We start from the raw sequence: 15,370 nt of genomic DNA, 5'->3' as shown, positions 1-15,370 counted from the left end.
CATGTTTAGTTATATAATTTAATATAAACATGTAAATGAAATTATATGTAAATTGTGATATATCACAGTTTACATATAATTTAATTATGTAATTTGATATGTGCATTATGTACATTACAATATACACAAATTATATATAATTTTTATAATATATATATTGCATGTTTAGTTAATTTAATATTATAATGTAAATGAAATTATATGTAAATTGTGATATATCACAGTTTACATATAATTTAATTATGTAATTTAATATGTACAATGCGATATGTACAAATTACATATTTAATATAATTTTATCATATTCAAATAAAAATGTTATTCACATTTTAATATTAAAATATGTATTTAAATTATATGTAAATTATATATATATATTAAATATATTAATTATGTAATTTAATATGTACATGTACATTACAATATGTACAAATTTATATTAAATATTAATGACATATTTAATATCATTTTATCATATTCAAATAGAAATGTAATGCACATTTTAATATAAAAAATTATATGTAAATTATATATATTCCTGTGTTTAGTTCATGTCAATGCAAAGCTGTTGCATTTGTGTTGTATTTGTTCTCGTTCTCCTTCATAGTAGATTATCTTCATGTTTCATTTCAATAAAAGCTGCAAACAGATCAAAGCTTCACCTCTTCACTGCCAAACCCTGACAGAGACATTACAGAGTCTTATGGGTAATATAACTGACAGTGAAATTTTATTTAAATTTTAATTGTAAAACATAAGGATCGCTCGATTTGAAGCTTCACTGAGGGTCTTGTGTCCATAAGCAAGATCTGGATAAATGGTGCCGAGATTTGTTGTTTTATTATCTTCATGCAACCCAAGAATAAATGACAAGAATTGATCTATTAATTTATTGAGGGGAAAAAAGAAACATGCAATAACCCAAGAAAGCTTCATGATGTTTAAAATAATAATTTTTATCACCTTTTTATCATCTCAGTTGTCAAAGCTGAATGAAAATAGTGGCATTAAATGCACAATCCTTTAGTTTGCTTTCATATAAAATGTCCTTCTCAGTTTAGCTCCATCATTTTCTCGTTCTCTCTGTCTGTCTCTGTGATGATGCAGCAGTAACGGCAGACAGTCGGTAATGAGGGTGACTTTTGCACAACGCTGCATGATTAATTCAGATGCTTTTACAGCTAGTTAATGTTACAGAGAGCCAATTATTTAATCCGACCTCATGCTGTTTCCCTGCGCTCAGAAAGAGCCAGAACGGCGAGCGATGCAATGCTCTGTTTGTCATTACAGTATCCTGGCACAGGAAATAGTTATTAAAGACAAACGTATGAGCAATAATCACCGTTTCAGAAATTGGTGGCCGTCTCAATAACAGTGGCATCATGTGAGTGTGTTCCTGTCACATAAGCTCTTAAAAGCTGTGTTTTAAAGAGACTCGAGAGGTTTTTAATAAGCACCGGCGCAGTTAACAGCGCGTGCCGCGGCTTCAGTCACATTAAGTAGCTTTCAATTGTGGAGGCCATTAACACTCAACTGCCCGCGTGGACGTCCGGCAGCTTCTCCTGAGGATCCTCACCATTAGGATCAGACAATCACTCACTCGCTCTCGCTCTCTCTGTCACTCACAGCAGAACGGAAAGAGCCCAGACTTGTTCTGACCTGTTTTCAATTATTGAACTTGTTAGTGATTCAGAAAGAAGCAGCGTCTCTAACACACACACACACACACACACACACACACACACTAAAACAGAGCCATTGTAGACTCTATTCCATAGGGGTGGGAATCTTCCTCAGGAGTCGCAGTCTGATTCCTAAATATTCTCAATGCCTCTCAGTTTTAGAATTAAGTTTAATTAATTTCCATGAATTTATTTTTGTTCATTTTTGTCTGTCTCACTGAATTGATTCAAAACACTGATTAATGATTATTTTGCATCATCACCAAAATTTTCAGGGTTTTCTGAACATTCAGAATTATGATTATTCTATTTATATATTAATTTTAATCATATATATATATATATATATATATATATATATATATGTGTGTGTGTGTGTATATATTTATATATTCTATTTATATATTAATGTAAATTATATATAATGTATAATTTAATATGTGATTTTTTTTGTATATAAAATTATATGAAATATATAATTAATATTTAATGTGTATATATATATATATATATATAATTTAAATTACTATATAAATATGTGTGTGTGTGTGTGTGTGTGTGTGTATATATATATATATATATATATATATATATATGTGTGTGTGTGTGAATTTTAAATTAATATATAAATTATGTGTGTGTATATTTTCTATTTATATATTAATTTATATAATGTATAATTTAATTTGTGATTTTTTGTATATAAAATTATATAAAATATATAATTAATATTTAATGTTTATATATATATATATATATATATATATATATATATATAATTTAAATTAATATATAAATATGTGTGTATATATAGTTTCTATTTATATATTAATTTAAATTATATATATAATGTATAATTTAATATGTTATTTTTTGTTTATATATATATATATATGTATATATATATTAAATTCGAAATTATTTTAACATGATTACACACACACACACACATTTATGACCCTACAAGTTCGATTAAACAATCAAAATATGAGGAAAAAACTTTAAATATGAGGGAAACTTGGTTAAAGTTTTATCTGACAACATTATTTGGCAAAAAAAATAAATTTTTACCAAGTTAAAAAATGCATAGAAAAACAAAAAAGCTCACAGGAAAAAGCAAACATTGACTACAACATAATCAGTTATTAATATTTCATTGGTTCTCTCTTGTTTTTGCATGTGTTCAAGATTTCTTTGTATGACATCATGGTCAAAAATTATTTGCGCACAATTTGGCATGTTTCTTTGCATTACTATCGTAAAACTGACAACAAGCAACTACTCAATATGCTTAGAAAATCTTTAATTTTTAATAATATTTGAATAAAGGGTGAAGATGTGAATTTTGACCACTACTGTATGTTGGTCAGTACTGTATCAGCTGAATGAAGATTTTAAAGTGGTTGTTGTCTGCCTTTTCTAGTGCAAAATGTAAATTTAGTTCCCTCTGAGTGATTTAAAATGCAGCCATTTTAAATTAGAACTGTGTGGATGCAATCCTATATATAATGTATATCGCAATTATTTTTCTCATTATATTGCTTTGAGTAGTTAGATCCATGTATCTGTATTTTTGTGTGCATTCATATAATTCCTTACAGTTCAATGTCTAAATATCTTCAACTTCTAAAAATGTCATTTCTCAGTGTCGTGTGTGTGTTTGCGTGAGGTAGTCGGTGATACTCTGCCCTGTTTCAAATGTCAGTGACATTCAGATCGACCAGTGTGTGACAGCTTGTATCCTACATGTCCTGTCCCTCCTTCTCTGCCTTCTTCAGATTTTTCATATGACCTATGACCTGGCCAGCGCAATGGTGCGAATCGTCAACTTGATTGGAATGATGCTGTTGCTCTGTCACTGGGACGGCTGCCTGCAGTTCCTGGTGCCCATGCTGCAAGACTTCCCTGCCGACTGCTGGGTGTCCAAGAACAAGATGGTGGTGAGTGAGTGTTTGCACACACGATCCGTCTGTCCTCCGATCAGGAGCCGGCCATCAGGCCACCACACCTCCCTTTAAAAGCATGCAAAGGCAATGATTTCCTTTTATTCTTTTGCAGATTAATCAGAGTATTCACATGTTAATCTGCCGGTGTGACAGTAAATGTCATGTGACAATTTGTCATGAAATGTAGGAACTGCCTGTTGAAAAATCATTTTGAGTCTTTTGTTCTGAACTGTTTCATACCATGAAGTGATTTTTTTGTCATTATAATATAATATAATATTATATTCATATTAGTATTAAAGGGTTAGTTCACCCAAAAATGAAAGTTGTCATTAATTACTCACCCTCATGTCGTTCCACACCTTCGTTCATCTTCAGAACACAAATTAAGATATTTTTGATGAAATCCGATGGCTCAGTGAGGCCTGCATTGCCAGCAAGACAATTAACACTTTCAGATGCCCAGAAAGCAACTAAAGACATATTTAAAACAGTTCATGTGACTACAGTGGTTCAACCTTAATGTTATGAAGCGACGAGAATACTTTTTGTGCGCCAAAAAAACAAAATAACGGCTTTATTCAACAATATCTAGTGATGGGCGATTTCAAAACACTGCTTCATGAAGCTTCGAAGCTTTACGAATCTTTTTTTTTTTTTTCGAATCAGTGGTTCGGAGCGTGTATCAAACTGCCAAAGTCACGCCCCCCAGTGGTGAACCATTGAAATTTCGAAACACATATGACATAACGAAGCCTCGTTTAATGAAATCACGTGACTTTGGCTGTTTGATACGCGCTCCGAACCACTGATTCGAAACTAAAGATTCTGAAATTGGCATTCATCATTCATTGATTTTCTTGATTTACTATCTCAAAATAAAATTAAATTTATAGGGGATCTATAACACCCATTATATTACTCAAGATGTAATATAAGTCTCTGGTGTCCCCAGAATGTGTCTGTGAAGTTTCAGCTCAAAATACCCCACAGATCATTTATTATAGCTTGTCAAATTTGCCCCTATTTGGGTGTGAGCAAAAACACACTGTTTTTGTGTGTGTCCCTTTAAATGCAAATGAGATGCATCGTGCTTTGGTCGCTCAACAAAGCTGGAGAATCTCACGCAGCCAAAATGAGGATTGTGAGTAACGGTGTTCAGCCTTACATTGTTCAAACCGGAGTCGACACTGATGGAGAGACTCAGGAAGAAGTTACAACTTTTAGACGTTTCTGAATGGTTTGTGGATAAATTTATGTAGTTGCTGTGCAGTCGACTAGCATGCAATGTCATGTGTTACTATTTTTTAGTTGAAATATTATTTTTATGTACTGTATTGTGATTATATAGGTGTGATGTAAACTGACTCATATCATGATATAATATTTTGTTCACACCACCCAGCAGTAGTAGTAAGTTGCGGTAAGCTGTGTTATTACATAAGGCAGGTGGGTTAGTGGGGTGAAGTGTCACAGATTGTGGTTTTTCTCCAGCCTTAATTCGATATCCGTCTAGTATTGACAGCTCTCCAGTGAGCTGGGCTTTAATTTCCTTCTGTTTTTAGTCAAGGGAACATGCAGCCACCAAGTCCCCAGTGTCCAGAGAGAGAGGACAGTCTTGTTCCTGATGCCCATGAGATTTAGTTTCCTTAGTTGAATGCCAGAGAGCCGAGCCACGACCCTGAATCAACCCGATGAGAGTGAGAGTGGCAAAATTGCCAGCCGAGCCCCAAATGAGGAAGTCCTCTCAGGAACTGCCATGTATTGCTGGAGTTTATCGACGAGGCCTGCGGCGACTCGCTGGCTTCCCTGAGGGATAATTGGTGGTTTGTGATTGCCACGGTCTTACAATAACATAGAGTCAGAGATCAGATTCAAACAAGCGCTTTATCAGTCAGCAGGCAGGCGTGGAGACAACAGCGGGGAGACACAAACTGTGAGATTACATTAGAAAGCGTGCTTTGATTTGCTACATTCGTTTTTTAAGCCAGTTTGCATTTTTATAGATATCATTCAGCAAGTGCCAAATAACACTTGACAATAAGATATCATTAGTTAAAGGGGCTCTATGTAGAATTCAGAAAACCTTGTTAATAGCGACACCGGTGGCCGTTAAGTGAACTGCAGCCAGAACTTACTGCTCATGCTTACGTAAAATACAAGAGACTAAAGTGATACAATGCCCCGATATCCTCATGGTGAAGATCATTTCATTCTTCGCTTAGAAGTAAAAAAGTTAGAAAAACATTTGCGATAAACTGTTAACGGATATCCTGACGCCGTCCACGCTGCTGAGAACGATGGTTAGATGAATATGTAAATATGTGCTGCACGCTTTCCTCTCAATAACAAAATGATAACAAAAATGAGAAAACATCAGTTCAGAAAGCATCTGATCATTGTGATGTGGATTTGTTGTCACCAGCATCATGCCGACAGATGAGATCATTAAAATTACACTATTATGATAATAAGATTATAAAGTATATCTGAGACTATATGCATGTATAGAGTATGATTTTTACATCAAAAATCGTCATAATTTAGAAATAAAAGGCATTTTTCCTACCCTGATTTTAGCCCTCTGATTTGAACGCTCTGTTTTAAGGGGCGTGTCTGCTGTGAGACTTCAGTGTAAACACCCACTGCTGTGATTGGCTGACATCTTTGCATATGAAATAGCAAGTATTACTCTCTGGAAAACTTTTAGCACGTTTTTACTATTACAGCTCTCAAGATTAACTAATCATGAAAAGTGTTCATTATAGCATTACATTCAGATCTATGGCATTATATTTAGATCGTGGCATGAAAGGTTGCAGTGATGAACATTGTAGCTGATCACAGACATGTTGTTGAGCTCATGAAAGCAGTGATCTCGTCAATTTCTGCACACTAACGAATGCTTTCATCATAACTAACAGTGCAAAGGCGGTGTAACTAAGAGTTCTGGCGTTTGATTGACAGCTCCAGCGATTGTAAAGGGAGCGTTCTTTGATCACTTTCTATATATAATTTAATCACGTTTAAATAACAGATTATTTTCATCCTACTAAGAGAAACAACGTGAAGTTGAGCGTTTAGTCACTGGTTTATTTTACTGACATGTAGACAAAGATCATCTGACTGTACATGAATCATTAATATCAGATCAGGCATTAGAATTAACACAGTTACTTACATGTTGTTGCATTACTGTCCAGTCTGTTTGCAAAGCCTGCGCCGAAATGTGACTGATTTACACATGAATCCACAGTGAAATGTACCGAATACAAATAAATAAAGCTCAACTGAGACATTCACATTATTGAAAATAAATAACCATATTCCTAGCATTAGGATCCTTTGAAAAGTAATGTTATTTTAGTCCTGTATCGCTCTTCTCTCCTCCTCATCTCACTAACACACCAGTGGGCGGGGCTAACGTTGCAATGATGAAGTAGGCGTTGATTTCTTCTGCAGAGGAAGAAATAAAACCTGTCTCAGATAAATGTTTAACCAAGTTTAGCGCTTTGCTTTTCCTTCATATCCTTCATACATTTCCCTCATATTTTGATAATTTAATCAAACATGTAGGGTCATAAAAAAAAAAATCCCCTCTGGACATCACTTTTGCCCACTACTGTACATTGAGATTCAAGTGATGATTTTCTCAATTTTTCTAAGTATTTTAAATACACATGTTTTAAAGTAAAATAGTGCCACTCTGTATCCTTTCAAATTCACTTTTGACGCCTGCAGCTGCTTTACATTGTTAGATCCAGCTATTCCAGTGACGGGGCTGTCATTATGAAACGGTATGATCTTTTTCCTCTTTTTGGAGCGCTGTAATAAGCTGTCGCTCTCTCAGGATTGAGCCTCTACAGAAATGAGTCTGAAAGCAATCTGGACATGTCACCTCAGACGCAGCCAATATTGATTCCTCACGGACTCGCACACACATCCACAGGACAAGGGCAATTTATTCACTATTTTAGAGGCAGAGAGAAATTCACATCTTTCTAAATAGCTGACCCACTTTCCTGCAGCTTTCGCATTTCTCTTTTTCGGCCTCATTCGTACATATTTTCATTTTATGTCACTGTGTTTTCTCCCACCCTAAACTCTCAGGAGTCAATCTGGATTCATATTCATGAAGTCACTGGAAGTGTTTCAACTTTCTGTTTCATGCATACATGTAGGATTGTGCAGCTGAAAAGATTATACCTTAATATTTTTTAGCCTTTTGATGCAAAATGTTTTAAAACAAAATGTTTAAAGCAAGGAAAGTTCTATTTAAAAATAATCAAGGCAACAGTAATCTATGTTTCTTGCTTTATATCAATATATCTGTATAGGTCTATCAGATGGACATGAAGTGTTTCTGATTGTCACTCGCTCTGTCTCTCTCTCCTTACAGAACGACACGTGGGGTCAGCAGTATTCTTACGCTCTCTTCAAGGCCATGAGCCACATGCTGTGTATTGGATATGGCATGTACCCACCCGTTGGCATGACAGACGTGTGGCTGACCATCCTCAGCATGATCGTGGGTGCGACGTGCTACGCCATGTTTGTTGGCCACGCCACGGCGCTGATCCAGTCGCTGGACTCTTCGCGCAGGCAATATCAGGAAAAGGTGAGTGACGAGCAGTTGGTTAACATAATGAAGAAATCACAAAAACAGCGGGGAAAGCTTCCTGTGAAGGTCGTGCATTATGGGTTTGTCATCTGTTGTTGTGGTGACCGAACTGCAGGAATTCTTGCGTGTGAGAATGATGTGTGAATTATGAGTGAAGTGTGCAATTTCTACATCTGTTGTGGTGGTAAAATAATGGCAAAAATAACCTGATTTTAATAATGTTAATGGTGTTTGCCCATGCAAGTCAAAAGCACAATGCTAGAGTGGTTTCCAGGGAGTTGCTAGGTGGTTGTTAGGGTGTTCTTGGTGGATTCCAGGGCTTGCTAGTTAGTTGTTATGCAGTGGATCAAAAAGTGATTTGTAAAAATAACTAGATTTTAAAAGGGTTAATGGTCTTTTCCCATGCAAAAGTCACAACCATGATGCTAGAGTGTTCTGGGTGGTTTCCAGGGAGTTGCTAGGGTGATCTGGGTGGTTTCCAGGGAGCTGCTAGGTGGTTGCTATGTAGTGACACCAAAGTAAATTGTTGAAGATAATGCTAGAATGTTGTAGATGGTTTCTATGGAGTTGCTAGGTGGTTGCTTGGGCATTCTGGATGGTTTCCAGGGTGTTTCTAGGTGGTTGCTATGAAGTGGAGAAAAAAGTGACTTGTAAAAATACATAGATTTTAAATATGTTAATGGTGTTTTCCCATGCAAAAGTCAGAACCATGATGCTAGAGTGTTCTGGGTGGTTTCCAGGGAGTTGCTAGGTGGTTGCTAGGGTGTTCTGGGTGGTTTCCAGGGCATTGCTAGTTTGATGTTATGCAGTGGATCAAAAAGTGATTTGTAAAAATAACTAGATTTTAAAAGGGTTAATGGTCTTTTCCCATGCAAAAGTCAGAACTATGATGCTAGAGTGTTCTGGGTGGTTTCCAGGGAGTTGCTAGGGTGATCTGGGTGGTTTCCAGGGAGCTGCTAGGTGGTTGCTATGTAGTGACACCAAAGTAAATTGTTGAAGATAATGCTAGAATGTTGTAGATGGTTTCTATGGAGTTGCTAGGTGGTTGCTTGGGCATTCTGGATGGTTTCCAGGGTGTTTCTAGGTGGTTGCTATGAAGTGGAGAAAAAAGTGACTTGTAAAAATACATAGATTTTAAATATGTTAATGGTGTTTTCCCATGCAAAAGTCAGAACCATGATGCTAGAGTGTTCTGGGTGGTTTCCAGGGAGTTGCTAGGTGGTTGCTAGGGTGTTCTGGGTGGTTTCCAGGGCATTGCTAGTTTGATGTTATGCAGTGGATCAAAAAGTGATTTGTAAAAATAACTAGATTTTAAAAGGGTTAATGGTCTTTTCCCATGCAAAAGTCAGAACTATGATGCTAGAGTGTTCTGGGTGGTTTCCAGGGAGTTGCTAGGGTGTTCTGGGTGGTTTCCAGGGCATTGCTAGTTGGTTGTTATGCAGTGGATCAAAAAGTGATTTGTAAAAAATAACTAGATTTTAAAAGGGTTAATGGTCTTTTCCCATGCAAAAGTCAAAACCATGATGCTAGAGTGTTCTGGGTGGTTTCCAGGGAGTTGCTAGGGTGTTCTGGGTGGTTTCCAGGGCATTGCTAGTTGGTTGTTATTCAGTGGAACAAAAAGTGATTTGTAAAAATAACTAGACTTTAAAAATGTTAATTGGGTTTTCCCATGAAAAAGTCATAACCATGATGCTAGAGTGATCTGGGTGGTTTCCAGGGAGTTGCTAGGGTGATCTGGGTGGTTTCCAGGAAGTTGCTATGTAGTGACAACCAAAGTTAATTTTTGAAGATAATGCTGGGTTGCTGCCGTGAGTGTCCAGGGAGTTGCTAGATGGTTGCTAGGGCATTCTGGGTGGTTTCCATGGTGTTTCTAAGTGGTTGCTATGAAGTGGAGCAAAAAGTGATTTGTAAAAATACCTAGATTTTAAAAATGTTAAGAGTGTTTGCCCATGCAAATATCACAACCATGATACTAGGGTGTTCTGGGAGGTTTCTAGGGAGTTGCTTTGGTTGTTGCTATGTAGTGACACCTAGGTTAATTTTTGAAGTTAATGCTACAGTGTTGTAGGTGGTTTCCTGGGAGTAGCTAGGTTGTTGCTATGGTGTTCTGGGTGGTTTCCAGGGATTTGCTAGGTGGTTACTATGCACTGAAACTGAAAGTGAATCATAAAAAAACTAGATGTTAAAAATGTTAATGATGTCTGCTCATGCAAATGTCACAACCATGATACTAGGGTGTTGTGGATGGTTTCCAGGGAGTTGCTAGGTGGTTGCTATGTAGTGACACCAAAGATAATTGAAATGAAAATAACTAGATTTTGAAAATGACTAGAAAATGTTAATGTGTTTGCCCATGCAAAAGTCACAACCATGCAAGGTTGTTATGGGTTGTTTCTAAGTTGTTGCTAGGTGGTTTTCAGGTGATCGAAGTAGCAGAATATATAGTGAGAATTGCTGAATCGACCAGCCAAACCAGTTGAAACTGTGAGGGTAAAACAGGATATTCATGAAGCATTGAAGCAAGAAAATCTGTGAAGGAAGAAAGTCAATTATGTGGAATATGAGTGTGTGGAGAAAACACAGTCCAGCTGGACGACAGTGTGACACTTCTAAACTCATCTTAGCATGCTAACGTGATTACCACAGTTCCTGCCGGCTACTTTAATTCACAATAATGGACTTATAACGGCCCATAAACAACCAACTCAAGAGCACAAATATTAATATTCGCTTGCAGAGAGTTTTAGCTCTGATGATTGAAATTAAATTCAGAAGGGCTTTTTGAAATGACTCCAACTTTAGGATGTGCGTCATCATGCAGCTTTATACTCCAGACTTCACAATCTAGTTGTTTTTGTAGTTGCATGTCTATAGTGTCCCATATCAGTTGTTGACCTCCCCTCACTCCTGGTCTGCGGGCAGTACAGTGTGCCAGGTGGGTCCCTTGTGCCTCAGTCCCTTTCCTGATGCCCACCTCACCGTGGGCAGATCGCCACATGGTGCACCATCTGTTGAGAGACCGAGGGATGGAAAAAGTGAGAAGCACAGAGATGGAGAAGGTATAAAGTGGGAAAGAGAAGATCAAAAGGAAGATGGAGGGGACTTACAGTCCAGATAGTCTGAGTTGTCCTTGCAAAACTCATCACCAGGCTCAAAGCTCTTCACCGCAACCCGCCAAAATAAAAGTTCAGAAAACTATCGGCAGATACACACACAAACTCAAAGCTCTTCACCGCAACCCGCCAAAATAAAAGTCTAGAAAACTATTAGCAGATACACACACAAACTCAAAGCTCTTCACCACAACCCGCCAAAATAAAAGTCTAGAAAACTATCGGCAGATACACACACAAACTCAAAGCTCTTCACCGCAACCCGCCAAAATAAAAGTCTAGAAAACTATCGGCAGATACACACACAAACTCAAAGCTCTTCCCCGCAACCCGCCAAAATAAAAGTTCAGAAAACTATTGGCAGATACACACACACACTCAAAGCTCTTCACCGCAACCCGCCAAAATAAAGTCTAGAAAACTATCGGCAGATACACACACAAACTCAAAGCTCTTCACCGCAACCCGCCAAAATAAAAGTTCAGAAGACTGTCAGCAGATACACACACACTCAAAGCTCTTCACCGCAACCCGCCAAAATAAAAGTCTAGAAAACTATCGGCAGATACACACACAAACTCAAAGCTCTTCACTGCAACCCGCCAAAATAAAAGTCTAGAAAACTATCGGCAGATACACACACACACTCAAAGCTCTTCACTCCAACCCGCCAAAATAAAAGTCTAGAAAACTATCGGCAGATACACACACACTCAAAGCTCTTCACCGCAACCCGCCAAAATAAAAGTCTAGAAAACTATCGGCAGATACACACACAAACTCAAAGCTCTTCAATGCAACCCGCCAAAATAAAAGTTCAGAAAACTATTAGCAGATACACGCACAAACTCAAAGCTCTTCACCGCAACCCGCCAAAATAAAAGCGGCAGATACACACACAAACTCAAAGCTCTTCACTGCAACCCGCCAAAATAAAAGTCTAGAAAACTATCGGCAGATACACACACACACTCAAAGCTCTTCACTCCAACCCGCCAAAATAAAAGTCTAGAAAACTATCGGCAGATACACACACACACTCAAAGCTCTTCACTGCAACCCGCCAAAATAAAAGTCTAGAAAACTATCGGCAGATACACACACAAACTCAAAGCTCTTCAATGCAACCCGCCAAAATAAAAGTTCAGAAAACTATTAGCAGATACACACACAAACTCAAAGCTCTTCACCGCAACCCGCCAAAATAAAAGTTCAGAAGACTGTCGGCAGATACACACACAAACTCAAAGCTCTTCACCGCAACCCGCCAAAATAAAAGTTCAGAAAACTATAGGCAGATACACACACAAACTCAAAGCTCTTCACCGCAACCCGCCAAAATAAAAGTTCAGAAAACTATAGGCAGATACACACACAAACTCAAAGCTCTTCACTGCAACCCGCCAAAATAAAAGTCAAGAAAAATGTCAGCAGATACACACACACACTCAAAGCTCTTCACCGCAACCCGCCAAAATAAAAGTTCAGAAAACTATTGGCAGATACACACACACTCAAAGCTCTTCACCGCAACCCGCCAAAATAAAAGTCTAGAAAACTGTCGGCAGATACACACACAAACTCACGGCTCTTTACCGCAATATGCCAAAATAAAGGTTTGGTTCAATTTGAAGAAATTGTGACAGAAATATATTTTTATTATACTATTGTAAAGTAGAATTTACTTCTCAAAGTAATAACAACAACAACAATAATACAATTTATTAAAACATTATTTTGACAGTTTTTCATCCATGTTTTAATTTAAACCGTAAACCTCTGTTTTGCAGCAGGAATTGTTTAAATTTCATTTGATTACAAGATTAATTAAATTGTTAAAGTTTTATGCATTATTTTAATTTGATTACCACCGTTTTTTTTATAATAAAATTGTATTCAATCATAAAAATTATTATTATTAAAATTTTAATAAATTAAATCATAAAGCACAGAATCCAAAATTAAAAACAAACAACACAGAATTTCTGAAAAATTAAATCACATTTCATATTAGGACACTAATATTGTTTAAAATGTTAAAACTTATTAAATTGTTAAGGTTTTATGAATTTAGCTGATTAGACATTCTTTTTGATTTATTAAAATTTAATTATACCATTAAAATGGTATCAAAAAAAATATATAATTGGGACAAAAATATGTTTTTTATCTTACCATGTTGTAAGGGAATTGCTATGCAGCTGCTACAGTGTTTTGAGTGGTTTCTATATGGATTCTAGGGTGTTGTGGGTGGTTGCAAGGTGTCTCCTTCAGTGTGGGATTTTTCCACAGGTGAAAATGTGCATCTGATCACTGGGCCTAAATGTGTGCAATAGTAAAAGACAGAGGAAAAGCACAAATACACATGAAGAGTGAGCTGGGATGCTCTTCGTGAGAGAAAGATGGGAAATCATGAGTGTGAGAATTACATCAACCTCTTGACTTTTTCAGGAAATTGTTTTTGTCTCATAAGGGTAAAGACACGGAGAGACGAGTGAATGAGATCGGAGTGAGATTATGTGCCGTTCTGACCTCAGTGAGTGTGAATGAAACTCTGAAAACTCTGTCCTTTAAACTTCTGAAGGGAAATTTCAGTTTGGCTCTGTCAGGATTATGTGGAAATGCTGATGAGAAATACTGTAATACTGAGGATGTGACGAGTGATTTTGAATCCATAACATGCTGCGTTTATTTTAAGTTCATGCATCTCAGAAACAGTTACAGGACACTCTAGTAAAAGTCTCAATTTGCTCCCCATTCAGTCTGAGACATTAAACAGATCTCGTTTGTGATTTCTCTCTCCTCCTGGCGAGCTCAAGCATGTGAGGAAGGCCAGTAAGTCATTCAGATCGGTGCGCTTAAAATTTGACTGGAATAAGAAAGCAGACGAGATGCATTTTCAACATCTCCAGGCGCTGAATGAATAATGGCATTATGTTTTTCTGCTGACTGTAATCTAAACACTGACACAAATACCTGTTCTGCGCTGCATGCCAAACAGATCTCACACCATTTCTTTAAAATGTCTCTCCTTCAATCCTGCTCTTATAATATATATTCATGGGAACCCGAAATGCGGTGGGAACTGAGCGTTTGGCTTATGACTGGTTCAGTTTGTCTGATACTTCACTGTGAATCTTTAATGCCTGCAGATTATGTATTTACCGTAGGAGCGGTGCGGCACGGCTTATTCAAACCGTTTGGGGAGATTGTGAGATTTCTTGATTTGAAGATGACGTAAAATCACAGAGGTCCTACTAGTTTAATGGCTTCGCCAGTATGTTTATGTTTTGCATTACGCTTCATGTGATGACATTATGAGAAAACGGTATTAAGGTTTGATGGGGAAGCACTAGTATTAAAGATTCATTGGAAATTGATTATTTGTCATTAATGATTTGATCAATATCTGTGACTGGCGATTAATCAATTTCAGTGCAGATGTGGTCATAAATTATTTCTAGTGCATACACTGGGGGTCAAAAGTTTTGAATAATTAAGATTTTTTATATTTTTGAAAGAAGTCTCTTATGCTCACTAAGGCTGCATTTATTTGAAATATGATTGCAATTTATTTTTTTATGTGTGAATATATAGTAAAATGTAATTTGATCAAAGCTGAATTTTCAGCATCATTACTCCAGGTTTCAGAGTCACATGAATAAATTACATTTTTGATAATGCTGTCAAATCGATTAATCACGATTAATCACATCTAACATTAAAGTTTTATATATATATATATATATATATATATATATATATACTAGGGATGTCACTAACAATTTTTTAACCGGTCAATTATTTTGATGATTAACAGAGTAATCAGATAATTTTTTGTGATTTCATAATAGCACTATGCTATATTATGATTTTTTAATGGTTTAAAATAACTGTTTTCTGTGTGAATATATTGTAAAATGTAATTTATTCCTGTGATCAAAGCTGAATTTTCAGCATCATTACTCCAGGTTTCAGAGTCACATGAATAATTTACATTTTTGATAA

At 36.5% G+C, this 15,370-nt stretch overlaps 1 protein-coding gene across 2 annotated transcripts in view; it reads left to right on the top strand.

Moving 5' to 3' along the window:
* Window positions 1–15,370, top strand: part of LOC127499712 (potassium/sodium hyperpolarization-activated cyclic nucleotide-gated channel 4-like) — a 92,189-nt gene that overhangs the window by 43,839 nt on the left and 32,980 nt on the right. For both annotated transcript variants that reach the window (XM_051870210.1, XM_051870211.1), the window contains exons 3-4: window positions 3,461–3,622; window positions 8,028–8,246. In XM_051870210.1, the coding sequence (XP_051726170.1) occupies window positions 3,461–3,622; window positions 8,028–8,246 (381 nt within the window). The remainder of the gene's footprint in view (window positions 1–3,460; window positions 3,623–8,027; window positions 8,247–15,370) is intronic.

Source organism: Ctenopharyngodon idella, chromosome 18 (genome assembly GCF_019924925.1).
Source record: "Ctenopharyngodon idella isolate HZGC_01 chromosome 18, HZGC01, whole genome shotgun sequence".
NCBI lineage: Eukaryota > Metazoa > Chordata > Actinopteri > Cypriniformes > Xenocyprididae > Ctenopharyngodon > Ctenopharyngodon idella.
Note: the sequence above shows the minus strand (reverse complement) of the source record. Positions and strands in the feature narration are given on the sequence as shown.